This window comes from Bemisia tabaci, chromosome 5 (genome assembly GCF_918797505.1).
Source record: "Bemisia tabaci chromosome 5, PGI_BMITA_v3".
Taxonomy (NCBI): Eukaryota; Metazoa; Arthropoda; class Insecta; order Hemiptera; family Aleyrodidae; genus Bemisia; species Bemisia tabaci.
The window spans coordinates 6,169,026-6,196,505 of NC_092797.1; the positions used below are offsets into that span (position 1 = coordinate 6,169,026).

Below are 27,480 nucleotides of genomic sequence, written 5' to 3' on the forward strand. Positions count from 1 at the left end.
CCTCTATCTATATAATTCTTCTTCTAATTTTTTAGAATCCCCTAGTTTTGGCTTACACCGTTTTTGTTTCACAATATCGAAATCAAATCAAAATAAAGAATATTCTGGTGCTCCTTTGTCTCCGAGACAACTCACCTCAATGCGTATAGAGGTTGCCGTGTCGAAGGCGCATCTTCCACTTCGAAGTATACTTTCTCTGTCCCCGCCCTTTGTGGATTGGTATGGAAGTGTAGAGTCTACAGAAATCATTAGTCTGTTGTAACAAAAGTTGATATCCATTATCCATTATTATGTATCGTGTATTTTTTATTGAGAAAAGTAACAAAATGAAGGACTGCCCATCGAACTGCCGTCTCATACGCGAAGAATTCATTTCCCGTAACTTGTGATATTGTAGCCCGCGTTCTCTAGTGCTCCTCTTATTTCCATAATGTGCTTAGAAATTTCACTGAAATTGAATGTTCCTTCCTCCACTACTTACTCATTCGTAATGCTAGACTGAAGTCTCGATCAAATTAGTTTACCTTGTCATTGAAGTATGCTAGTTCAGTGGAAGACTAGTTTTTTATCACAAATTATCGTTCAGCTTCCGCGTAGCCGCTCTGTACACCTTCTCAAAATTTTTTATACTTAAGTCCAAATCAAGGCCCCCCCTGATGTCATCTTTGTTTGCCTGTTACTCAGATCCTTGTGTTAACTTAATCATCACCTCAACTTGTGCTCAATGTGTCGTTTAATATTAAATTTACTCGGATCCTAGCATACTCAAATTTACATCTGCTCCACAAATAATTCACAATATTCTATGTGTCCGCGAGTCCCATAATGAGGACATTTTTGCCTGTTCTGACTACCCGTCTGTTTTGCAAGAAAAGTGTCTGCTGACAGCACTTCCATATTTTACTTTATGTTAGTCTACCATGGCTACAGTAGATCTATCATTATGGCTGTTGTTACTTATATATATCTGCGTCCAAGTTAGTTACTCCCTTGAGTACACATCCCAGTGGGCTGCGTCAATCGAAGGAGGTCCTGAAAAAGCTGCTGAGATCGCAATGAAACATGATTTCGTAATTCTGGGCCAGGTAATATATTTTAATCCATCCTCTGAAAATCTTTTCTATTCATCTGTTGATCAGTTTTGATAGTACGCATGTACAATGGAACTGCTCTCAGGCACACTGCATGATATAGTTATTCATTACCATTGTTTTAGAACGGATTGTAGCGCAGCGCTCTTTGTAGATGAATCATTAGTCTCCAGACTAACTAACGCTGGTAATAGAGTAGCTAAGAACTTACCTATATCTACTCTATCATTCTGCCAGTAGGTCTGTTCATTGGGTTGTCTAAATGTTACCATATCTAGTCCTCAAGTAGTTTTATATTGTACTTTTCAAGCTTTGTTAATGATGCAATTTTAACTCAAAGCAGGACAACAGTTTAGTATGCGGACCTGTAGCAACGCAGGGCACCTTTCCTATTATATCAGTTGGTGTATGGGCTGTTACGTTAGAATCTTTCAGGCTCTGACAGTTGTAAAATTTCAGAGCAACTTGTATTTTAATATAGTCAACACACAGACGGAGCAAAGTGCAAGAGATGATCAAATGGGGCGTGGGAGTGGATTGTGACAGGTCCAAGTTGTGGGAATTTTTTTTTAACATGGAATATTTTAGAGTCCCTACACATCAGAGCACTGATAGTCACTTTTTGGAGCAGTGATGTCCAGCTCTCTCAAGACGAAGTGTGCGGATATGCTGCATTCAAGGGTTCTCAGCTTCTGGCTCCCCTCAAAGTGAATAGGTGATAAATGTATTGCTCGCAAATCGGGAGTTCACTAAATATTTTGATGGTCACCATTATTTTCCAAAATTTGCAAGAATAATTATTGATCTAAACTATTAAATGCTGAAAAACACTTGCAGTCCTCGATTTCTCTGTAAACCTCAAAAAAGAATCACATGGTTTTAGTTGGTTCGCAGTTTTGCAAACAACAGGCTGAGAATGTACCCTTCAAAAATTGACCTCAGCGGCGTTCTAGCGCATACTTGAGTGTCGAGTTGTACCTTCATGTACAGAGATTCTAGTTTTTTCTGAAACTTGCAAACAAAAATTGTTTGATATCTCGATGTTTTTCTTTGTTGGCAAGAATCTTCAATTGAAATTTGAAATAATATGATATCTTAGGTTGCAGCTGTACCTACGTATAGTAGTAAACACTCTATATTTCCTTATGAATTGTTTCTTCAAATCAGAGGGATAATCTCAAAGGATTGGCAAAGAATTGCTTTACAGGGTGTCCTGAACTCTCATTGCATCTGCAGCTTGTCTGAATTTTTTTTTAATTATTTCCTCTCAGCTTCGTCAAAAAATAGGTACATTTATGACTTGCTTCACTGGACAGCTAAGGAAGGTTGTTCTCTCTTAGTAATGAGTCAGGTGTAAGCTCGTTTATAAGATATTGTTCAAGGTTATTGTTGAAATCATGAGCAAGTCAGTAAATTTAAGGTTTCATTTCATATAAAATTGCAGAAGTGGTCGGAGGGAGGGCGGGGTGGTGGTGGTGGTTGGAAAGGTATTCTGGATGAGTTTTGGATAGAAAGGACACTATTAGTGCAGCTAGTGCAGCTACAGAAATCTTTTCACTTGGACAAAGCATAAGGGCCACTCAGAGAGTTTCTATCATGAAGAGGGCTGCTGTCAGGTTATATCCCTAAGGTTTGGAAGCAGTTCCAAAAGGTTCCTTACTTATCTCAACGAGGGCAGCTAAGTGCTAACCACACAACCCCCCCTCTCCCCCCCAGGCGAAATCTGCTTGCGAATAATTTTTGCTCTTTAGTAAATTGAAGTGATATCAATGGAGGAATGAGATCTCAATTTGGACGTTCGTAGTTTTTTTGGGGTAATTTCTAGGTGAGGTGTACAGGAGAGCCTTATGAAGGGCAGTTTGGGAAATGGCAGGAAGGCTTCCCTCCAAAGAGTCTGGGGGCACTGGCACTCCCCCTGCTGCAAGCTGTTCCTTTAGAAATTATTAAAAATTTGGACTTAATTTGGACTAAAAATCAGGAGCAACTACTTATTCTGCACTTTCTCAGACTCCCTGATCTGGAGCCCCCCCCCCCCCCCCCCCCCCCGACGCAACCCTAGTGTCGTCCATGATCCAAACGTCTCTTTTTTTTTTCTTCATTTTGTTCAGTTGGTGAATCACACCAGCTGGTCAATCAGCCGGAGTCTAGTTTTTCCTAACTTTTTTATTGTCAGAAGAAAGTCGGGGAATCTTAAAAGACTAAACTTAAACAACTTTACTTAGATCGAGTTTAAAAATACCGCTCATGTAATTGGATGAATTACCCAGACATATGTTATAGAAATGTTAAGGAAGAGCGCCGTATAAGTGTCCAAATGTTGCCAAATCCACCACGACATAATGTTAATTTTCATCTTTGAATATTTTGCGCGGAAATTTTTAGGAACACCAGATTGAATCGCTTGCACGTACTTACTGAATTCTCTGCAAAATTCGATGAAAAAGATCCCTACATTTTCCGTAAATTTTATGCTCCATCAGGTGGAATTAGCCAACGCTTGTAGATACGTAGGTTTTTTTTAATCCCAACCCAACGGTATAATAACATACTATCTCCTCCTTAATTTCTCTCGACTGAACCTATTTTTTCCGTTGCGGCGACCGAAGGCGCTTTTCAGCGAGCGTCTCGCGGCGGTAGCTCGGGTTTTTTCCCGTCACGTCCCAAATTTTTCGGTCTCCGATCGCCTCCTTAAAGCGAGTTTTGCGACGCGTGCCCTTCGGTGACTCGACGGATTTCGATTTTCTTTCGTGATCCTCATCGCTTCATTGTCTCATTTAGCCATTTAATGCGGGATTCGATAGCGTTTGCTCCATGCGTAGAAAGTACCGCGGCACGACAAGACGCGACGGACGCTATAGAAGCGCAGCCTCAAGGTACGCTTCCACAAACAGTGCGCGGCGCGGTTTGGAGCGCCCGACCGACAATGAGTGCAATGAGCCTATATTGAGGCCGAATTTTTTCGGTCCTTCCATCGTGCTTATATAAACTTAGGACGAGTCTCGATAGCACTTGTGTCCGGCTTAGCGAATTAAATCGATTTTTTTTATTCGTGTAACCGAACTTCTTTCATCAGTTGTTCTAAGCTCTCAAGTTAGGTTATACCAGAGATAAGAGACCATTCTCTGGCCTCCTGGCGTCAGGTCAGAGACAAGAGACCCTCCACTCGTATCTCGGCTATGGTGGAAGCTTTTACTTTCGGGACTTCAACATTAAACTGTTGACTTACCTACATGGTTGATGTCTATCAAGGTGTTTGCAGTTTCGTTGTGCAAACGAGCCGAAGTTTGGGAAACTTCTTCGGATCATGACGTCATCCGAAGCTCATCATCTACCATGTAGGTAGGTCAACAGCCGGAAAAAGAGTGATGACTGTTGCTCCCTTATAATTGTCCATAAGGAAGGGTTGAATCCCCGAAAGTAATAGGTAGAAAGTAAAAGCGCTTTCGCTCCAATCAACTCATCTACTCATGCGTTAAAGTCTCTGAGTCAGTCGAAAAGAACTCACGTCCTCCTTCATTTTGTGGATATGCAATTTTATCTTCTTGGAAGTAGAAATAGTTGTATCTCGCGTTCCAACTCCAATGGGTCTTCGCCCATCCAACTTTTCTACTCTGCGTTAAAATCTCCGAGCCGCCCTGCGTAAAAATCGAATTACAGCGGACAGTAAAAGTGCGCCCTTGAGCATCATATGTATAGGGCGCCTTCAAAACGGCGATATACTTCAAATACTACCCTGTTACATAAATTATTTGATTTGTAAATCGCCTTTAAGGCCTCGATACACGAATCAAATCCCGGTCAAAGTAGAATATTTGTTCATTGTGGGCCACAATGCACATTCTTCCCGATCAAGATTGGATCGAAAATCCTCATCTCTGTTACCAATTTTGTGCTTTAAATGGGGGGGGGGGGGCCTCGAATTTTTTTCTTATTGTTGCGGAGTGCGGCTTAAAGTTAGCGCGTCCAACTTGGCGTCGCATCTCCCCAGTGAAACCGCGGCCTCAGCCGGATCGGGGAAAGTTATCCACGAACCGCCTGCGCGCTGCGCCCGCGCGCTCCTGAGCATTGCCCGTCCCGTCGCGTCTGCGCTTGCGCGGTCTTCGTCCATGCTCAATCAATTTCGGAGTGCTAATTTTCATGTTTCTCCGAGACAACTCAAATTAAGCTGCCAGAAAATGAATCGCTGCTCCGTTCGGATCATTGCCTCGCCATTGTCACGGCGAATACATTTTACGGATTATTTTTCAGCCTCCTCGCTTTTTCGGACACACTCCTCGAATCTCATTCGAACGGATGTAATCAGATCAACTGCGTTTCCTCTGTTATTGTTGTTGTTGTTTTTTTTTACTGATCAACGCACCACCTTGAAATTTTCTGCGACTGCCACTCAAATTTCGACGAATACAGTCACCCAAGTTCAAGTCAGTGTGTTGTATCGAGAAGAAATCCGTCCTCGGACCAGAGTCCCGTCCAGCGGACTGATTATTGAAATTGATAGACAAAGCGATAGACAAAGAAGACATAGGGAGTATGGAGCGATCCCATTGGTTGCAACTGGTGGTTCTTACAGACTGAGAGGGAAAATGATGGACTAACCGTCGGGTATCTTGTCGGTTGCCGTTAGTTAGTCTATTACTTACCTCCTTTGTCTATTGCAACCATCCGCTTCCACCAATAGGATCTCACCATATCCCTTTTCTCTTCTTTGTCTATAGCTTTGTCTATCAATTTTAATAATCGGCCCGCAGTAAACTCAGGGCATGTATCGTTGTCCCCCGCACGAAGGAACGTAACTCCACTCCAAGGTTGCAAAATTGGCTCAAACATTTCAATTTTTTACAAGAATAGACCTGAATTCGTCAAAAATTTGTCTGATTTTAGCGTGAGGTCAGAAGAAAAATTAGTGGATGTTCAGTTAGAAATCCTCAAAATTCTCCTCTTGAAAGTGCAATTTGCGCAGAAAAATCTGGCAACATCAAAGTGTAGTTCCGTTCTTTCGTGAGGGGAACGACGGCATATCTTTGAGTCTTTAAACCGTTTGAGGACACCGTAGTCAGTCGTAACGAATCGGGTGGTTGTTAAAGACCAAAAGTGATAATGATGAACTAAGTATAGCTGTAGAGTCTCTCGTGATTTGCCGTGAGTTAGTACATCACTTATCATAATTATCATATATGTCCATTTCGACTGTTAACTGATCTCTTTTGTCTATTGATTTCAATAATCAGCCCATCTCTGATTTTAGTTAATCGAAGGAGTCGCCTACCAAATAATTACTGTCTCAGGGTGTCTACTGTACAGAAAAAGTACGGATACTTTGAAAAAGTACATATTTCGGAAGTTTAGTACGGAAAAGGTACGGATTGTCCGTGAAAAGGCACGAAAATTCGAGCTTTCTGTGATAAACTCTGAAGTGTAGCCTTGGGGGTATGCGATTCCCCCAAGTCTATTCATCAAGTTTCCAGTTCGATTCCTCTTGTTTTCCGGTTTATTTCTTTATCATTCCATCATTTCACTTTTCCAATCGAATACCGTTAAAAATGCGCGTGGGGTGAGGAACAAGTAAGGATTTTTGAGAATTGCCAAAAAAATGAATTTCCGGGAAAGTATGGAAAAAGCAAGGAAAAGGTACTGAAAAAGACATCCTGCTATCTGTACAAAGATAGCATGTTACCGCACAATGGTATCATGTTGATTACTCAACATCATGTTCATTACTCAACATGAGTCCAAAATCAGCCCTGGTCAATATTTGTGAATGAATCAGGCAGAATGAGCTGACGACAAAATCTAAGATAACTATACCACAGTCCAATGGGGTTGATTTTCCATCTTTAGACATACACCTAAAGGTTGCCGAGTGACAATCCAAAATTTGATCTTGGGAGAGCGTTTCAAAGTCAAAGAACGATAAGTTGCAAACTTGAGAAAAAACAGTTAATTTTCGCCTGCGCTGTCGCCGAATTTAGAAACGATTTTATTTCAAACTCTCGCAACATTTTCAATCATTCAAATCGAATCGGTTTCTGTTAGACGGCCGTAAGTCCAAAACTCACAAGCCCTGGCTTTCGTCGATCACGCAGGACGTTAGGGCGTCTAGTTTTTAGACTTACGCAGGGGTCCGGAGCTAGCTCCGAATCGGGCTCCCAGGGTGGAGCTAGCTCCGGCCCGGAGCCAGGATTAGGCTCCATGGTTGGAGCTAGCTTCGGGCCGGAGCTCTGGCTCGAGCTCCAGGCCGCAGATAGCTCCGGCCTGGAGCCAAGATTAGGCTCCACGGTCGGAGCTAGCTCCGGGCCGGAGCCACGGATCGGGCTCCAGGTAGAGGCTAGCTTCGGCCCGGAGCTAAAATTTAGCTCAACGGTTGGAGCTAACTCCGGCCCGGAGCCCCAGATTGGGCTCCAGGTTGTAGCTAGCTCCGAACTCGGAGCTAAAATTAGGCTCTGCAGTCGGAGCTAGCTCCGGTCTACAGCTAAAATGTGGCTCCATGGCCGGAGCCAGCGTCGGTCCGGAGCTAAAATTAGGCTCCATGGTCGGAGCCGGCTCCGGACCGGAGCTTCTGAGACTATATATTTGGCTTGGCTCCGGCTCCGGCAACCGAAGCTGAGTAAAAGTAACATTTAGCAGGAATCCGGCGCTCGGAGCCTGGAAAAACAGATTCGTCTAGGCTCCGGAGGTCGGAGCTTTGGGCTGGAGCCATAGCTCCATTACGAAACTGCTTTATCAGATGTATACGATTTTTTGCTTCGATTTTGGGCCGAATAATTCGTCAATCGTCGCAAACAGTACTAACGATTGATTCGTGGTTGTCAAATCTACAATTTAATCGGAGCCGAATAATTCGTCAATCGTCCGCAAACAACTAACGATTGATTCATGGTTGTCAAATCTACAATTAATCGGAGCCGAATAATTCGTCAATTCGACAACTAATTGGAACCGAATAATTCGTTAGTTATCAGCAAACAACTAACAAATTATTCGTGCGGCGTTAAGTGAAGAAATAATCGGAATCAAATTATTCGTGAGCCGTTAGTTTAAAAAACAATCGGGATCGGGACCAAATAATTCGTTCGTTTTAGCAAATAGTTAATGCATTTTTACACTCACACGTTTACACTTTGCTTTTCTGGAAAAAATTTACGGTTGAAATTGAGATCCACTCTTAAATACATTCCGAGTACTATCAATTGATCCACTCTCGCAGTCAGGCCCGCCACAAGGGGGGGGGGGGATACTGGGTCACTGGTACCGGGGCCCGGGTCCCGGAAGGGGCTCGTGCCCGTGCTGCCCGTAAAAAACCACTACGAATTCACATGCAACCCTTGTTTCGTTAGAAAAAGTGAAAAATTTACCCTAAAAATTTCGCAAAAGGTGAATAAATTTTCAAAAACACGCTGGGGTACTGTAGAATTCTTCTTAAATTTTCAAGATTTTCAGTACAGAAGGATATTTTTAGTAACTGCAATTCATTTTCTTCCGTCGTCAGATGCTAAGAGTCTCCAGTCAGGGCATCCTCGACTTTAATGGCTCATGGCTCAACTCCCTTGCCATACACAAACGAAGGGGGAGTCCAGGGGGCCTGGCCCCCTTTAGAATTGAAAATAGTATCATAGCCCCCCCCCCCAAAAAAAAAAAAAAATAAACATTTTCCAGGTGTTTTGAATGCAACAATTCGCGCGTATTTTGTGCTGAAAGTAGAAAAAAAAGCGTACTTATTCCGCAGAAATTGATGGAAAAGTTCGTCATGGAAGCTTCAAAACGTGTCCGAATAGATTTATAAATTCAAACATTTCTCATGGGGTGGCCCTCGGACTCCCCCTCCCCCCGGTGCTTGGGGCGCGGGCCTTAAAACTGGTACCAGGGCCCGAGATGGGATGTGGCGGGCCTGCTCACAGTGATTACTTATACCTCAAAAGCCGGAGGTAGACGTTCCCGAAATATTTTCTCGGGAATTTCCGGCACTTAACTTTTCTGGGAACCTTGAATTCCTAATCTGATGAAAATGAAATAGATGGATATAAAATTCATAGCATATCGAAACCTCACTGCGTTAAGTATCTGCTTCGCGCCGGCGGCGCCATCAGCCGCCGACCGTGTCTCTTATCTTATTCCTTTAGCTTCCGTGCATCCCTTCACGGAGTTCGCCAGACGTTCAGTCGTACGTCCGTTTTTAGACCTTTTTGACCGTTTGCTTTGAACTGGTTGTGTTGAGAGTGACAGTGGCCTCCTCCTGTCGTCCAAGACCATATTGGCACCCTTGCGCCTCAATCGCGTCATGTCTTATCTTTTCGGGCAAGGTATTCATGCACTGCTACGACCCGCTCGGCGCGGCGCGGCGCTCGCTCACCTGATTCCTGTAATCAGCCGGTACCGCTCCCCGGATCTCGGTCTCTCTTTATTCACCTTGTTTTCCTCATCGTTTCGTTGCCTTCGATCACGGCTACCTTTTTCTTTCATCCGAGTGTGGAGTCAACCATCTTTTCACCGTCACCTCTGCCTGTCGCATTAAATGTATGGTTCCAATTCACTTTTCGGTGATTAAACATCATTACGGCTTCCCATTTAGATATTAATACACTCAAAATTGGTGCCCCATACGATTTTGATGTGCTGAATCCGAATTTGACCTCAGATTTTCTCTAAAAAATCATATTTAAAATTTATCACCATGTTTTCACAAAAATCATGAACTCTTATTCTCATGCAAGTAGGCCTGTCCCCGAAACGATCGATCGATTTTTTCGATCATCGTTCCAAGACCTGTTCCGCTTTGAAACATCGCTTCGATCAAAATGCCGTTTCGTTCTGAATGCCGTTACGATCAAGATGTTAATTTGTAATGTTTAAACAAGATTTACCATGTTCAGCAAATAATTGCAGATGAATTTTCATATTGATCACAATAATTTTTTCCCCCCCGTTTCGATAAATAAAAGCACCAGCGTTAAAGACCATAGCAGCTCTGTCCCTAAATTCTATTATTACCATGTGTTTTGTTTACTTAGAATTACCAAAAATCATTCTATGTGCTTGCCCCCCTCCCTCCCTCCCTCCCAAAACAAAAAAATAATTTAACCAGGCAAACCATGAAAAGACCATGTCTCGATTCTCGTATATTTATTTCGATTACTTTATCAGAGCGATCGATCAATTTTGATTCAACATGCGCTTATCGCATTCACCCCAATATTTGGTAACTAATTATTTGTGACGTATCAGAGGTTCGCTGCTCTACCTCTCAATCTCAATACGGAGGGTAGGTATGGATTCGATCGACATGAATCGATCAAAAATTAAAAACGTGAATCGATCGACGTGAATCTATCGACATCGATTCGATCGATAAATTATTTAGAGGTGTTTTTTAGAGGTACAACGTCGCGAAGTTTTATAATATCGTCTTTTTTACTATTTTTTGCTATTTTCTTCAATTTTCTCAAAAAACAGTCACACGTTTGCAGGTCTTAATATTATCAGGAAGTAAAAATACGTGGTATGCATCGTTACAGCCGAAAAACGAAATACCGCGGATCGGCCCATTGTCGCCCCATTTAAGTCAATGTAATGTTTTTGGAGATTGTCAGCCTCACTGCGGCACCGGGCACGTGTTAATATACTGTCGGAGGACGAAAATACTTGGCAGGTATCATATTTGGATGGTAAAGATCTAATGTAGGGGGCGCCGGTTCATTGAGCGAAAACAAATTCCCATGTTAACTTGGACCACCCTATAAAGCTTGCGTCTTGGCCCGCGCGTTCAGCGGCCGACCGCGGCGCGCCCCGCCGGCCCATAGCCTCACGTCGTCATTGGACCGTTTGTGACCTTATACGCTTGAAGACACGCCAAAACCGACGGAATTTCCGACCTAAGAACTGCAATATGCAATTTTGCCTCAAAATTGATACGTCGGTTGCCAAAATTTTTAATTTTGGATTTAGGCCCTTTAGGCCCTTTGAGGCACTGGTAAACATTTTTTTAAAACATTTTCCTTTGAGGGAGTTCTTTTAGAGATCACATAGAAACTTTTTATGGGTTGAGCAAATTGCTTTTCGCAAAACTAAAAAATAAGGTACACCCTACCCCCCCCCCCCCTTCCGCCATCTTGCCATTAGATCTGATTAAATGAAAACGGAAGTGAAGAATTAAGTTCACCCTCAACTCTGTAGATACGATTTAAGCGGCTCAGAAGTTGAAATAGTTGTATTCTGTATATTCGCAAATTCTGTACACCGTCTTCTGTTTAAGTATTGTTGAAAGAAGGGCAAAAGCATACGTTTAAACAGGACCAAAGCTTCTGATTTTAAGCCCAATAATCTTTCCAAAAATAAATTCCGATCTCCGTCCGAAAGCACAGAGCCACATGTATATTAAAAACTCCTTAACAAGTTCGGGGCACCGGGCACCTCTGCTCTGATTATTTGAGTCCTTTCTACAAAAATAATTATCCAAAGACACCGTAAAATTGAAGGGGGGGGGGGGGGGGGTTCACGGAGCCGAAGATGCCGCACAAGAAACAGTTACCTCTCCTGTTTTAGAGAAAACAATTTTTAAAATCAAAACTGAAGTGGTCAAAAATATTGTGAGGCATAATCCGGCATTATTAGACAAGATTCCAAAAGTGAGGGAGGCAATCGAGAATGCAAAACTCATGCGTGAGAAGTCACTCTGGCGGATTCATTAGTATGAGGGAGTCAGAGAAGAAAGGAACGGAATGGGCAGGGAGCGAACGAAAATCTGAGGGGCGAGCGATGCGATCGACGGACGAAGGTGACAGACTTGACACTCGATCGAAAAGGTATCCGTGATCGAGGTAAAACAAAATCAATATAAGGAAAACAAAGTGAATGAGGAGAAGGGAAGTTGGCAAGCGTGTCCCGGGAGGACTGAGGAGGGACCGAGTGTGAGTGGGCGAACTTGCCCGGAACTCCGGATGATAAGGTGTGAATGAGGTGCCGCTGTGCCACCTAGGTTTCGGTTCAGCGAGGAGGCATTGTTACTCATCTCACAACAGAACCAGTTCAACGCAATCGGTCAAAAATGTGTAAAATGTACGCATAACTGAAAGAGAATGTGAGACAGACTCCAGAAAAGGATGCTATGAAGGGAGATAAGAGACGCGGCAAGTCCGGCGGGCGGCGCGGCGCGGCGCGAGGCAGGTACGCAAGTACGGAACGCTGTATGACGGCATTGATGTCCAAATCATTCGAACTTGTGTTCAAACAGTAGCGCTGATGAGCAGGCTACTCATTGTCAGCCACTGCGCACCCTCTTCGGTGCATAGCAGCAGTTGGGAAGCATTCTACGTATTCGCTCACTTTTATAACGTGATTGTAAAAAATCTGAGTCCTATTTCCAAAATCTGATTAGAGCGGGCTCATCTCGAAACAATTTCCTGCCGATAGCCGCAAGAATCATGGAAATCGGCTTAGTAGAAGGCTCAAATGAACCGTGAAAAAACATGAAAATTTAAATTGTTTAAATGGGAGAATTCGCAACTTTACCACGTAATATAAAAATAAAACCTGGGTCATATTTTCAAAATCTGAATAAAGCGCGCGGGCTCATTTAGAGAAAATTTCCCATCGACAGCCGCAAAAATCATGAAAATCGCCCGGTAGAACGCTGGAACTAACAAAAAGCGTTACCAGATATGCAAATTTAGGAGGTCTCGGAGCTTATATATGTCGCAGGCAATTCGCAATCGCCGGCAATTTACAAGCTGGTGGTGGATAAATATAGGAAATCATAAAATTCAGAAATAAAAGAACGAGATTAGAGTGCTGATTATGTTGCCTGTAATGTGAATAGACACTTTTACATCCTGAAAAACGTGGCAGGAATATGCACACTTAGAAGAGCGTGTAGTGAACTCTGTGACATTAGTTGGATTGAGATCGGACAGGCAACTAAACTAACATCGTGACAAAACGTAGAGTATCACAAAAAATGAAGGCGCTTCAAGCTGAGCTCATACTTTTGAAGACCATAACTCTCAAAAATTGCATTACGCCGATGCGCATCATTGCGATTTATTGAAACAACGTGTGAACCGCTTGCAAATTGCCGGCGATTGCTAATTTCCTGCGACATATAGATAGATATTATATCCTCTCTCCATTATCATTGCAAAACCAGCCTAAACGAACAAACGCAAAATCGACCAATTTCTCGAAATATTACTTTGTACTTAGGCGGTTCTAGACCTTCATGCTTGGAGGTGCCCAGAGGTGGAAAATGTCGGAGACCGATCCCGGAGGGGACGATCGCTCAGGGGAGGCCTAAGTTTCGGCCCTCAAGTTTTATCTCTTTCCTACCCTCCTTTCTCTTTTTTTCTCCTTCCTTTCTACTTAAATGCCTATAAATTCAATGTAGAAAATTGTTAGCAAAACTTTCCATCAAAACTACAATCTTACGAAATCCCCCTCCTCCCATCACCCCTTGCCCGTAATCATTGAATACCTGCAGATTTCAAAAATTCATGAAATAAAAATATTGCCAATTTTTTGCGCTTCATAATACGATTTTTATTGACGTTTTTACTTGCCCAAAAGCCTCTTTCACGGTCCCGGTAACCGTACTTAATTTTTGCTTGGGGGTGCACGGCACCCACTGGCACCCCCGTAGAACCGCCTATGGCTTTGCATCAGCACAGAACAAACTGAACTATGTTTTCTTCACGAAACTCCAACTCCGTGCTCGAAGCTGCCAAATAAAATTTAAAAGCTACGCTCAGGGGGCCGGAGCCTACTATTTTCCAAGAAGCTCCGGCTCCGACGCCCGGAGCTACGAAAATAAAATCCTTGGATTGGCTCCGGAGCCCGGAGCCGACTTATTTTTTCAAGAAGCTCCAGGTGCGGAGCCCGGAGCCAACTATTTTTCTCATGGTGCTCCGGCTCCGGAGCCCGGAGCTAACTATTTTTCTCATGAAGCTCCGGCTCCGGAGCCCGGAGCTGGAAAATCAAATCAACTGGCTCCTCTCCGGAGCCCGGAGCCTTGTAGTTTTCTGAAGAGGCTCTGGCTCCGGAGCCTGGAGCTGCTAAATAAAATTGACTGGCTCCGCCCTGGAGCTCGGAGCCAACCATCCCTATCACGAAGCTCCAGCTCCGGAGCCTGGAGCCCAATATTGGGTCCAAGAAGCTCCAGGCTCGGAGCTGGAGCCTGAAAAACGAGAAGGAGCCGCCTTGGCTCCGGCTCGCTCCGGATCCCTGGACTTACGCCCGTCTAACAGAAACCGATTCAATTATGGTTCGGATCATGGACTCAATTTTCTGGAGAAAGTCAGAAAGCGTTTGGTATCGTGAGCTGAAAATCGATGTCTTTGAAAAATCTTGTCAAAACAGTTTTTAAATGCGTTCTCAACGATGTTTTGTGAAAGATATATTTTCAATGCAGGGAAGGAGAAACATCTTACCCTTCCTAGTTTTCAAAATGGCCTTCCTTTTCAAAACTCCCTTTTTCCTCAGTAATTTCAAAAAATGTTTATCCTCGTGGTTCTGTACGTGAAATTGCCACAATTTTGTGAAAACATGTGATTTTCACCGCCATATTACGGAAAACGCGTGATTTTTACCGCAGCCGTGCAATAATGAACGTGATTATGCCGGCTTTCCCATATAATATACCACACTGCCGTGTTAAGGAAAAACGCCGTATGAACCTTCAGGCGTTGCCAAATTTTCTTCGATAAAACACGAATTTCCTGGTAAACTTATGAACATTTTTCTTCCAATTTTTCAGGGAATATTCTTTGTATTTTGATCTAAAGTTAATGAAAATTTCAAGGAAAAATATTCATAATTTTCCTCGCAAATAAACATTTTATCAAAGGAAATTTGGAAACTCTCGAATGTTCATACGGCGTTCTTCCTTAGCACGGCAGCACAGCACATGTTTCGGGTCCCACGCGATCCGCCCGGAAGCGTGGTCAAGATGTTTTTGCACCCCTGTAAATCAATAACCCCCCCCCCCCCCACCGCATAATATTTCCGGGAAATATTGTCAAAGCATTGGACTCTTTGAAAAGATTCCCCAAGTATATCGCCATGACGGGCACCGAACGTGATCACAAATCCTTCATTAACTCATCCCTCACCCCCCCCCCCCTCACTCCCTCTCCTCTCTTCTTTCATTCCTTCATCTTTATCGCTTTATTGATGCACTTTACCCGCTGATCGAGCATTATTCTGCATCGACCTATAATTGGACGTATTTCTGCCTAACGGAACTACGTGCATGATAACGTGAGCCCTTTTATGCATATCCTCTGATGGGTCTCAGGGCTCATGTCTTAATGCACATAGTTCTGTTTGGCAGAAGTATACGTCCAATTGATTGTAAGCTGCCGATACATGCATCTTTTCCCGGGACGTCTCGCGTCATCAGAACCTTATCATCTGATTCGTCGAAAGAATTGTCCCATGTTTCGCTACGAGCGGCAAAAACATGACTGTGCAATGCAATCCATCACTATCATTGCTGCCCGCACCTCAGCAACCTTAGCTCTTTATTGCTGCAAGTGGCTGATAATGAGGTTTTAGGCGGATCCAAGCTTTTCGACGATTTACAGGGTGATTGAATATCAGGTTTAAATATGTGAGGAGTCGAATCGCTTGGGTAAGGGCAAGTTTTTTTGGCGTAACATTTTTTCCAAACTCGCCTGCCCTCCAACGCATAGCCCCCATCCCCCGAAAGTATACGAGATTTTTTTTAAGAATTAATGAATCAATTAAAATCGGTGGCGAGGCGTGAATGTTCGATTATCGGTATCTCCCCATTTGAAGTTGTGATAAGAATCGGTTATTAAGGTGTTCTTTGCGAACACCCTGTTTATCGATCTTTTTCCATAGATTTTAACGGGCATTTTTATGTTTAATCGATACATCGCAAAGCACTCCACGCCACTGTCTTCTGTGTATCAAAAAAAGAAGCGATTTCATGTACCAGTGAGATCTGGAGATCTGCTCGGCCGATTCTCACGAAATGTTTTTGCGAGCGTAGCGATGCGTCCGATGATTTGCCAAACGCGATGTGATTCGAGCCCTTGATATTCCTCCATTTTTTATAAAATGAGAAAGGTTTCGTTTTCGTTTGCTGCAGTCCTTTGTTGCTCAGATCAGTCATTCGCTCTTAGCGGCGATTTCAGCAGGTTGGCAACACTGTCAATACTATTTTTAAATCCATAGATCGTATTCGATACATCCAACGGGTGAGATTGTATCAATATTGATTGGTTCAAAACATAAATATGGCCATCAGCTATCGTCAAATTTCATTGGGCAATTTAATTTTTTACATGAAAATGGCTGTGCAAATGTGTTTTAAATTTCAGTGAATTTACTTCATAGCACGAAGCAAATTTATCAAAAATTCCAAAAAAATCCGCAAAAACGTTCTCCTGTAAAAAATTATATTGCTCAGTTAAATTTGGCGTTAGCTGATGTGGCTTGGATCCTTCCAGCTAAGCGGTTCAAATACTTCATTGTTGATTCGTTTTTCTTCATGAACTCAGTCCACTGATGCTCTAAACCGATGATTTTAAGGAAATATGGTGGTCTCTCAATAAGTCGTCACCTTCCAGGCAAAGTATCACAAGCGCCATGCGACGTTTAAAAATTTCCGCCGCCATTATATTTTTTTACAGAGAAATTGTTCAACGAAGCTGTCCGAAAATTACACCGAATTTTCTTTGTGCTGCCGATAAAATTTAGTGAAATTTTCGAACATTTTCAACCAACAATTTCTCAGTAAAAAAATAAAATGGCGGCGGAAATTTTTAAACGTCGCATGGCGCTTGTGATACTTTGCCTGGAAGGTGACGAAGTAAGTTTCCCTGTTTTTTTTCTCCGCGAATATTTGAGGTAGAGCCAAACTGTAAAAGTTTTTTATTCGTCACACCATCAGCTTTAAAACGAGCTATCGTGTTATAATTTTGACTCTGGGGTCGCTGAGATATTCAATTTTTTCTGCACCCATCTCCTCTCACCGCGGGTCCGATTTCTAGGCGCCTCCTGTGCATTTGTGCATATCATTTCGAGTCATCCGTGATGCACTCAGCAAAGGGGAATTTAAAGAAAAAGTGCTTTGTTTCACTTTTCCACGTGATTTCCGTCTTGTTCCACGCACTTTTTATACCGTGGTACTAGTTTTTAATCCCACCAGCAAAGAACTCTATTGTCTGATTTTGGAGCCGACTGTTGATGCATTTTATGGCACCTTTGTCGCTACCGAGGAGGTTTTCCAACAATATTCGATTAAAGTCAAGCGAAACAGTCAAAATTCCTGAGCCAAGTCCTGAGAATAAAATGGACCTACATCGCACATCCAGGGTGTCTACAAGTCCGGAATTTCTGGAAAGTCCGGAAATAGTACTACTTTTTTTAAGGCGGTCCGGGAGTATTTAAAAAGTGCGGAACTTCCGGAAGAAGGTTCGGAATTTTTTTCATTTTTCTTGTCATTTTTGTCGCAATTTGAGCAAGAGATTCGAATATTTGAAATTTTTCGAATTTCGTCAATCGGAGGTACTGAAAATTACTGAAGATTAAATTGGAGGAAATACATTGTTGCCAACTTGCAAAATCGCCACCGGAACACGCTCCTGCAGTCTGGATCTTCAACCCCCCAATCCCTTGTAGTTGGACATTTTAGAAACAACGTTTGCGCTTTTAGTTTCCCTACGCAGATAGGTGATTTCGTAGGTGCGTTAAACATAGTAGCTCCTTATTGCAAAATGCTGTTCAGTTATTTAAGACCCATTTTCGCTATAGTCGTCATCTCATGTCATGATTTACTGTCTTTCACCTCTTAAATAAAGAAACAAAATTAAAAATTTAAAAATGGACCACTAGACAAGGTACGAATTTAAGCAATCTGACTCATGTTTCTTAAGCAGAATTTCACGTAGAACACGATTCGCACAACGAAAACTAATGAAACCAACTCCTAACGAAGATATTAACGTTTTTATTTCACATTGGTTACGAGGAATTTGAACTGCCCGCTCACAAGGAACTCAAAGCTCTACGTGAGTCAAATCGCGCACTACAACGGTTTCAGCAAGTTTCTCAAACGAGCAATGTTCATTTCCCACCATGTGTTGTTCAAAATATAAGCAATTTGCTATAGCTGAGCCAAAGCGTCAAAATTGAGCAGGTTGCCAGATTTTTAAATCGCAGATACTGTCATGATGACGTTTAGCACGCGATGCGAATTACGTAGAGCATTGAGTTTTCATGAGCGGGTGGTTGGAATTTACGCATCAAGAATCATTAAATATCTTCGTAAGGATAACTCCGGTAATTCGGTAATTTTCGTTGTGCGCATCGTGTTTTACGTGAAATTTTGGTTAAGAACCATGTATCAGATGCTAAAATTCGTACCTTGTCTTCAACAAAAGAAAATGCCCTCATAATCACTTTTAAGTCGGACAAATCGGTCGGCTAAGAAACGCTTGTTTTGAGAGTAAACTACCAAGGAATAAATATGAGAGTAAAGAAGAATCAGAGGAATAAAAGGCAAGAACAGAGCCTCAGACCGCTAACAGTGGCGTCAAAGCAGACACTGACTCGATCGGTATATGGACGTGTTTAAATCGAAAGAAACTATCTGCATTGTAACGTAGGCCCTGTCATGCATGTATTTTTATGAATCTCAAGGCTCATGGCAAGGAGACAGTTCCCTCTGATTACACGTCCGTATAAGAAAATAAATAGAAAAGGGCGTGGACCCGTCTCATGTCCTTTCTCGGAGAACGACAATTTTAATTGAACATAGTCTCAAGTGTATGCAAACAAATTTTCATGACCCCAGCTGCGAAATGGAGCGAGCTACGGATATTTAAGTTACGCTCGAGACACGCCTTTTTCACATTTAGCTATTGATACATGAAGAGTGGACTGGACATGCGAAATCTGGCAAATGCCATCTGGTGTTGCTCAAATTTTTCATCTTCTTCCTCAGCGTAAAAGAGCCTAAATGCCTCCCTTCGTGAGATGTAGGCTCTTTTGCGCTGAGGACAATGAGGACAACGCTGAATGTAGATGCACAACTTTAGCAGCACCTGATGGCACTTGCCAGACTTTGAATTTCTGCTCTTCTTATAAAAAAGAAAAGTCACGCTTCTTTTAGCTTAGTGCGACTTTCACCTGAAAATTTCAGTTTTGCACGGCTTTGTAGCTTTGCATTTGGTTTTTGACGTTACGTGTTTAGTGAATTGGACTAAATTGTGCAGGCTTTGCATTTGGTTTTTATGACGTCACGTATTCGGTGGATTGGACTACATTTTGCAATTTAGAACTACAATTTTTTTCTCAGTTTACAAACAACGTATGTACCGTTATTTTCCGTGTGCTTATAAGTGTTTTTACAGATGAGCCAGAAATTGTAGCTCCGAATTGAAAAATGTTCTCCAATTGATATCGAACGTCGCCAAAATTGTAATGAGCAATTGAATGACGCAAAGCGATGCTAGTTTGTAACTTATTTTATCGCTAAAGGCTTTTAGACTTGATTGTTATCATCGGAGCATAATTACATATGCCACACTATGAAAACAACATGTATCAGTGTATTTAGTCTTGAAAACAGTCGTTATAAAATGTGACGCATGTAATTATGCTCTGATGCTAATCATAAAGTCCAGAAGTCCCTAGCGATCAAATTAGTTACAAACTTACATAGCTTTGGTTCATTCAATTATTCATTACTTATTTATTTTTTCCAGTGTATCGCCAGGAGCTATAATCCACAAATCTGCCGTGCGTTTGGTTGCGAATACACCACGCTGCAGCACAGCAAATGCACAAAATATGAAAGAAAAATTAAAAAGCTTTGGAAATCATTAAATTAGACACAGAACCACCTTAATATTTTCCAAACACACGTTATATTTTCCTTTAATACATACTTTGCCCTCATAAATTTAAATGAGAGTAATCCTTGCCGAGCGTGCAAACATTTCAAAATCAGAGTTGAAAAACGCTGACTTTACGAGTTCAAATATGTATTAGAGCCTACCACAGAGCGGAATGCGCACTGGCGCCTACAAACCTAACGGGATACTTCACGCGTTGCGCAATGCGTGAAGTATCGCTGTTAGGTTTGTAGGCGCTTAAGTGCGTGTCACGCTGGTCGCCCGCCGCGCCGCGGAGTGCTACGGCGTTTCAAGCAACTATTTCGCGACATAGGTGTTGCACAGTATCATACGAGATTGAAGGCTCTCCAACGTATCAAGAATGACAAGCTTCCTTTAAGGGTACAGAGCTTTCCTTGCAAAGTAAATCAAGATACTACGTTAAATGAAGAAAGCGGAAATCTAAAAACCTCACTCAGTTCTAGCATCCGTATTTAATAACGTTTAATAATTTTTGAATTTCATTAGAGACTAATTTGACTCGATTCAGGCAGAAACATTCCTGAGTTTGCCGTCAAGAAGATTTTATATTGAATCAAGAATAAAATTACTGAATGAAAGCTGGTTTCTGCTTGACCTAAGTGACTTTTCTTTTTATTTAAGCATCCTTTTTTCTCTAAACAGGCATTATTTTCTTTATTGATTCATTAGGAAATCTTCTTGGTAGTAAATTTGAGCATATTTCTGCTTGAATCAAGTCACTTTTTCCTCTTATTAAGTTCAAAAATAATGCTATACGTTACTGGATCCAGATACTAGGACTTAGCAAGTTTTTCGACAACAGAGCTCTCTTTTTTTCGTCGTCACTCGATTTAATTTGCGAGGGAACTTCGTACTTTTGAAAGATACCATCAATCATGATACGTTGGGGTGCCTTCTCGTATGATACTGTGCAACACCTTCATGGCGAAATAGTAGTTTGAAGCGCCGCGGCACGCCGGCGCCGCGCCGTCGTCGCGAAGTTATCGCACACAGGAAAAATCCAAGAGCCTTTAGCTGAGGAAAATCAAGAGGTTCATCCGGTTCGGGTATAAGAAGATGGGATTTTCTTGAAAGATAATTAAGTCCTGTTGCACCAAAGAGGTGTTGAGAGTTTTAGTGAATTTTCCCTCATAGAATTGACGCCAAAATTCTCAATTATATATTTGTTTCCGTTTGGCCCACCAAACAAGCAAAAAACGAGCAAACCCTCATTCTTCCAAGACATTATACATTTCATCCAAAAACGTCGTGAGCAAATCGACGGTGAAACTACCAAACCACGTATCTCGTTTGCGGTGTTTAAAAATCTACGCTCACATTTTATTTTTTTGAAGTAGACCAAATCAATATCATTCCTTGAAATTTTCACGGAATTTTCTCCACACAAAGAGGAAAAATCACAGAAATTCTCAAGACTGGGTGTTAAGTAGTTTTTCATTTAAAAAATAAAGTACGACAGGAAGTCTGCGACGTCGCAAACCGAGATACGTGGTTTGGTAGTTTCACCGTCGAAATGTTGTTTGTATTTACATGTTGACCAATTAACTTTGGGTCTCAATAATTGGTAAGAAAACTCCCCTGCCGAAAAAACGCGTGGACTTAAACTACTGGAAAAAACAAGTGCTCGGACAAAAAATCGTTGACGAAATATTCTATAACATATTTTGCCGCCCCCTTCTCATTTGTTTTGAAACATCAATAAAAACCATCAAGTGCACGTGCCGGAGGGGGAGGGGAGGGGTGCATAAGACGCGTTTACTCGTGTTGCACACATTTTTTGCGAAAGCCCTGTCAACACTACTAGCAAAAGTTCACGGAACTTTGCGCGAAAGTTAAGTTCCGTAGACCTATCTCTATGTGAACAAGGCCTTCCATTTGTAAGAAATGAATGTAAAAATTATGCAAGAACAAACATTAATGTGGTTTAATAATTTTAACCTCCGCAGCCGCGCCGCACAGACCGCACTGTGTTTGGCGCAATGCGTGAAGTATTCCTTCAGTCTTGCAGGCGCTATGCACTTCACGCCGACTACCGCCGCTTAACGCCTGCATACTGCGTTTGACGCAATGTGTGAAGTATTCATGAAGTCTTGCAGGAGTTGCAGGTGCTAATACGTGTTACATGCTAACCGCTGCGCTGAGGGCTTCTCCTTTTCACTTAAGTTCTCATCATCATTATTCTCGGCGCCGCGTCGCTCCATGACAAATTGCGTATTTGGTTTCTCTCTGAACTCGACTAATTGAAGGTGCCGTCTCTTGTGTCGCCGAAAGACGCTTTTCACGTTTGTAATTTTTTTTCTGAATCCGATTTTTTTTTTTGCCTATATTTAAAAAAATCGCAAAATTTGCTGCACTCTAAATTTGCCGCCATATGGGCCGTGGCCCTTTTGGCCACCCCTTAATCCGGCCCTGCAGCCTGTGATGAACGTCTAGCTTGAAACTATATTCTTATTGGATTGAATCAGGCACTTGACACTCTGCGTGGACAAATACGATTTTATAAAAACCACGTCCAGTTCACAACGGATGCCTCAGCGAATCAAAACTGCATTTGTATATGTATTTGTGCGTATCTCCTCGGTTGCTTGGAGAGCGGGTGGGGGAGGGGGGGAGGGGGGGGGTGAGCTAAACCAAACCACCCGTTTGCTGCATTACTACCCGAAGATATTGTCAAAACGTTTTTCTCCCTTTTTCATTCTCTTTTTTAACCACTCACTTTCATTTGTTTCAGATTTTCGACGATGTTTATCATTTAAAACACTCAAGAATAGCCAAGAGATCAACTAGACCTAGTCATGAGCATCATAAAAAATTAACTTCTGAAGCTGGGGTGAGTTCTTCAATCGTAATTGAGGGGCTTGGAGAATAAGGCGCATAAAAGTATTTTTTGCTATTTCAAGAAACACGTTATGTTTTAAGTTTTAAAATTACATGGAGCCTCACGGCAGAAAGGAAGTTCGAACTTGCTTTTTATTCTTTAAAGTTGGATTTTAAACAAACTAACAATTTACCCTCTTAATATTTCCAGACCCCATCCAAGGCCGCAGTATCTACCGGATAAAACGCCTTAAAACCATATATATATAAAAAAAAAGTTGGATTTTAGTTGTGAATTTTTCTCAGAATATATTTTCTACTTAGTTTTAGTTGAGTTCATTTTTTTCTTCTTTTTTTTTCTTTTCAAGCGTGCCAGTAAGGCACGTTTTTTTTTTGGTGTGTGTATCGCACTAGGTGGTTTTAAAATTTCCAAGGAAACACCCAGATCCATAGAAACATTTTGCCTAGCAACAAAACTGCACCAGAAAAATTTGGAAGAAATTTGAATTTCTCAATTTTTTCAAAAACTGCTCTTATACGTCTTGTCCCCCAAGCCCCTCAATTCCTCTTCCTCTCGTATTTTTTGCATTGGATTTTAGTCAATAGATCGGATATTCACATTTTCCCTGTGCCGTAAAATCTATATATACCAGTAGCCAAAAGTCACATATTTACCTGTATCTTCTTGCCTTCATTCCTCTGTCCAGGCATTGTAGGTCTGGATAAGGCACCGAAGTATTCTTAGAAAAAGTGAGAAGATGAAACCTCATTTTTACGGGCTTTTTAGGAGACGTGGGCGTGGGGAGTTAAGCATGCGTCCATAATCCAAAAAGTCCGCAAGATTTAAGCGAGGGGAAGACCCCCCTCGCCATCTAAATTCGTCTCTTCCCGAATTTTCCGGGAAAGAAGAAACTGAATGAAAAAAAAACCCAGGCCAGTTGTAATTTGATTTCGTCTTCCAAAACATTTTCACTGAAGCATCAAAATGGTTTATTTTTTGTGAAAGAACCTCCTCCTCACCTAAATATTTTTCCTTTAAATGACAGTGAATTTCCCCTAAGCAGCATTCCTCTCATATTTTTCAGTATTTGAGGGGGGGAGGTGTGTCAGGTTGCAACACAATCAAGTCGGGCAAATACAATGTTTCCTCCTAAATAAACTCATTGTCGGCGGCTAGTCTTGACTCTTGATGTGACGGAGAGTTGGCGACAATGCCTAGCCTGGATGCAACTATTCTAGCCTAAGAGAAGTCTGTGTTGCATATTTGAAAAAATCAAGGGGTTTTGATTTTAGTTTACTGGTATGGTTGTATGTACGCATGTGTACGATACAATATTTGATGTGTAATTTCACATAGTGACAATTTTAATTCGCTTTACAGAAAAATGGTACTATTTATTCTCTTCAAAATATATGAAGAAAATTTCATAATTTTAGCTGATTAATAATTCAATTTCCTTCTCATTTGTCTCATTAATGAAAATTGCATTGATTTTTCTTCAGGTAACGTGGGCACAGCAACAAATAGCAAAACATAGGATGAAGCGAGATTATCTTAAAACTAGATCAATTTCTGGAATTTCAGTAGGAAGAAAAAGTAGAAATTATTATTTAAATGATCCAAAATGGCCTCAAATGTGGTATCTAGTAAGTATCTGATTTTTAATTGTTTTTTAAGTACTGTTTTGATCTAGCTCAGAGCTTGTGTAAGTTTATATTTCCATCAGCGTGCATATGATGATGAGTTAGTGATAGAAAATGCGAAGAAATGAATATCTTTAATCTCAATGTAACCGTTAGCATATAATGGATCTGTAGACAAGGTCTGAAGTTAACCATTCTGACACATGTTTATTAACCACAATTTCACGTAGAACACGATTTGCGCAACGAAAATGACTAAAATTAACTCCTAACTAAGGTATTTAATGTTTCTTGATGCATGAATGCAAACCTCCCGCTCATGAAAACACAATAGTCTACGTCAGTCAAATCGCTTACTAAACTTTACTATGACAATCCCTGCGATTTGAAAATCTGGCAACCTTAATCTCGACGCTTTTTCTCAGATATAGCAAATTGTTTACACTTTGAGCTATAAAGGGTGGGAAAGGAACAATGCCTGATTCAGAAGCCTGTCAAAACTGTTGTGAGGTGCAATTTGACTCATGTAGAGAATTGCGCATCTTGTGACCGGGCAATTCAAAATTCCCGTAACCAATGTAAAATAAAAACGTTAATATCTTAGTTAGGAGTTGATTTCAGTAATATTTCGGTGCAAGAATTGTATTCTCTGTGAAATTCTGGTATAGAAATATGTATCAGAATGCTTAAATTAGCTCCTTGTTCAGCGGTCCATTATGTTGGAGCAAAAAAAAGTTTTATCTCAATTGCAGTGTTTAAAATGTCTGCAGTTGTTTTATTTTTTCCTAAAAAAATTAAAAAAATACTTTTGAACAACATTTTAAATAAATAAAAAAAAGTATGGTAAACTTGATGAATCAAAAGCAGTGTGTCTCTAAGCATCAAAGTAAAAAGTGATAGGAATTTTGCTACATCGCATATTGAGGTACAAATTCTAATTTCACCATTGATATCCCTTTTCACATGGTGAAGTCATATCTCAAAGTCGGAACTAAAAATTTACAACATTGTAATCTGGAAGTAATCCATAAAGGATAGATGAATGAATGACGTCCCAGAGATTCAAAGTTTTTCGTGAAACATCAAAACCACTTATCCTACTGTTAATGAGCTTTAATTTTGGAAAATATGATCCTGTGCATCTCAATTTCAACGTCTTAAAATTTTTAAGCATACTTAATATTTAGAAAGATAACATTATGTTATGGCAACAAACATAACAGCTCAAAATTTTTACCGGTGCTAAAAAATCAGAGATCATTAGAACTTCTTTTTGGTTTACTTAGCTAGCAGACTCTTGTTTATTGTGATGTTGAGCGGACATTAATTCCCATATTTTACACAGCACTGTAGATCAGTGATTTTAGTTGTCATCAGATGTTGTTATTATTTTTGCTGAAAACAATAGTGAAAATCAACTTAATGGTGGGTGCACCATCTGATAGCAAAAAATTTAATTTTATTTATTTGTGTAAAGAAACTTAATTAATAGTAGTTGGTCGATAAAAATTTAAACCTTTGTGAAAGTGATGAGCTTTATTAAATAAGTTAACTCTAAGAAAAGGGAGGGTAATGCAGATTGTGCTGTTCATTTAAGGACTGATAGAATTGAGTCATCAAAGGACAGAAAATACATGGGAAAAACTTGTGCTCAGTTTGTAATGGCCTCCTAAAATTGCTTTGGCTTTCAAGTTTTTACAATTGTAGGTTTCAAATTATTGTTTGATCTACCTCTTCTGTTGCCTCCTCATTTTAAATATCCAATTTTATAAAACTTTTGAGTGTAGGTTTCCAAAAGGTTTCATCTCTCAAATTTTTGCTTCTGAATCAGTAACGCACCAGTCTAATTTTTAGTTGAGTATTGGTTTTCTTGTATAAACCAAATCGTTGTTTTTCAGAATCGAGGCAATGGTCTTGACATGAACGTAATGAAAGCATGGCAAGAGGGAATCACCGGCAAAGGTGTTGTTGTTACCATTTTAGATGATGGTCTTGAAAAGGATCATCCTGATTTAATACAAAACTATGTAAGTAATTATTTAATCAGTCTGATCGATGCACTGAGTCATTTATGTTAATCTGTTTTCAGCTGTTTTCATACGATCAAATTTACATCTTCAAAGTGGGAGATCGATGATCTGAGCTTGTTCCGCCAGCCAATGTGGGCTGGATTAGGCATTGATTAAGTAAGACTGCAATTAGATTATGTAAAAACAGCATTCCTATTTTTCTTAATTTGCCTCTGCGCTGAATAAACGGCCAGAAAGGTTTTATATACTGCTGCATCGAACTTCTTATCAACGTTTACTATCATATCGATAGCCAAAGTGCAAAACCACGAATTTCCATTGTGACGTTCCAAAGTTTCGGCTCCTATTTCATTTTTTTTACAATAAAATAAAATAAACTCTATAACTTAAAATCTGCACAAAATATTCTGCTAAAAGATAGGACAAATCAAGAAAGTTATCAAGAAATTATGTTGTCTAGTTTTCTAAAGCAAATAAATAAAGTATGTCAGAGGGTCTGCAACATAGCAAATGGAAATAAGTGGTTTTGAACTTGATGTAGTTGTTCCTAGCAATAAGGAAATTCTGCAACACCCTATACATAAGAGGCCACTTGTATTTCACTGCAGTCTGATGAATGTTAAGGTTCAAAATTTTTGGATGTTACGTTTTTGAAGACACTCTGAGTATAGTAAGCTCTAAAACGGAACTTTCTATGTACATATCTGGGTTTTTTTAACTCATAGATGAATCTTCCACACGCAGCAGTTCCTTTACCTCAGTTCTGCTTGTTCATGTTCTTTTTTCTACTGAAACATTTTATACGCAATGCTTTGCACCAATTAGATGGGATCTTGTTTAGATGTTTAGTGATGAATAACTTGAATAATCGGCAAAAACTAGAACAGCAACACAAAAATTTGAATGGAACATGTTTCATGTGATCATTATCACCATGTTATCATGGTTCAATTAAGAATTTTTAGTCTCGTATTTAATGTTTTTTTTCTTGCTGTAGTTGATTGATAC

At 40.8% G+C, this 27,480-nt stretch overlaps 1 protein-coding gene across 2 annotated transcripts in view; it reads left to right on the plus strand.

The window, feature by feature from the left end:
* The first annotated feature begins 238 nt into the window (after positions 1-238).
* The window catches only part of LOC109034866 (furin-like protease 1, isoforms 1/1-X/2), a 57,816-nt gene continuing 30,574 nt past the window's right edge, over positions 239-27,480 (plus strand). The window contains exons 1-4 of one of the 2 annotated variants that reach the window (XM_072301126.1): positions 239-1,085; positions 22,713-22,811; positions 24,302-24,445; positions 26,341-26,469. In XM_072301126.1, coding sequence (XP_072157227.1) covers positions 921-1,085; positions 22,713-22,811; positions 24,302-24,445; positions 26,341-26,469 — 537 coding nt within the window. In that variant the 5' untranslated portion in view covers positions 239-920. The remainder of the gene's footprint in view (positions 1,086-22,712; positions 22,812-24,301; positions 24,446-26,340; positions 26,470-27,480) is intronic. The other variant, XM_072301125.1, reaches the window with a different exon arrangement.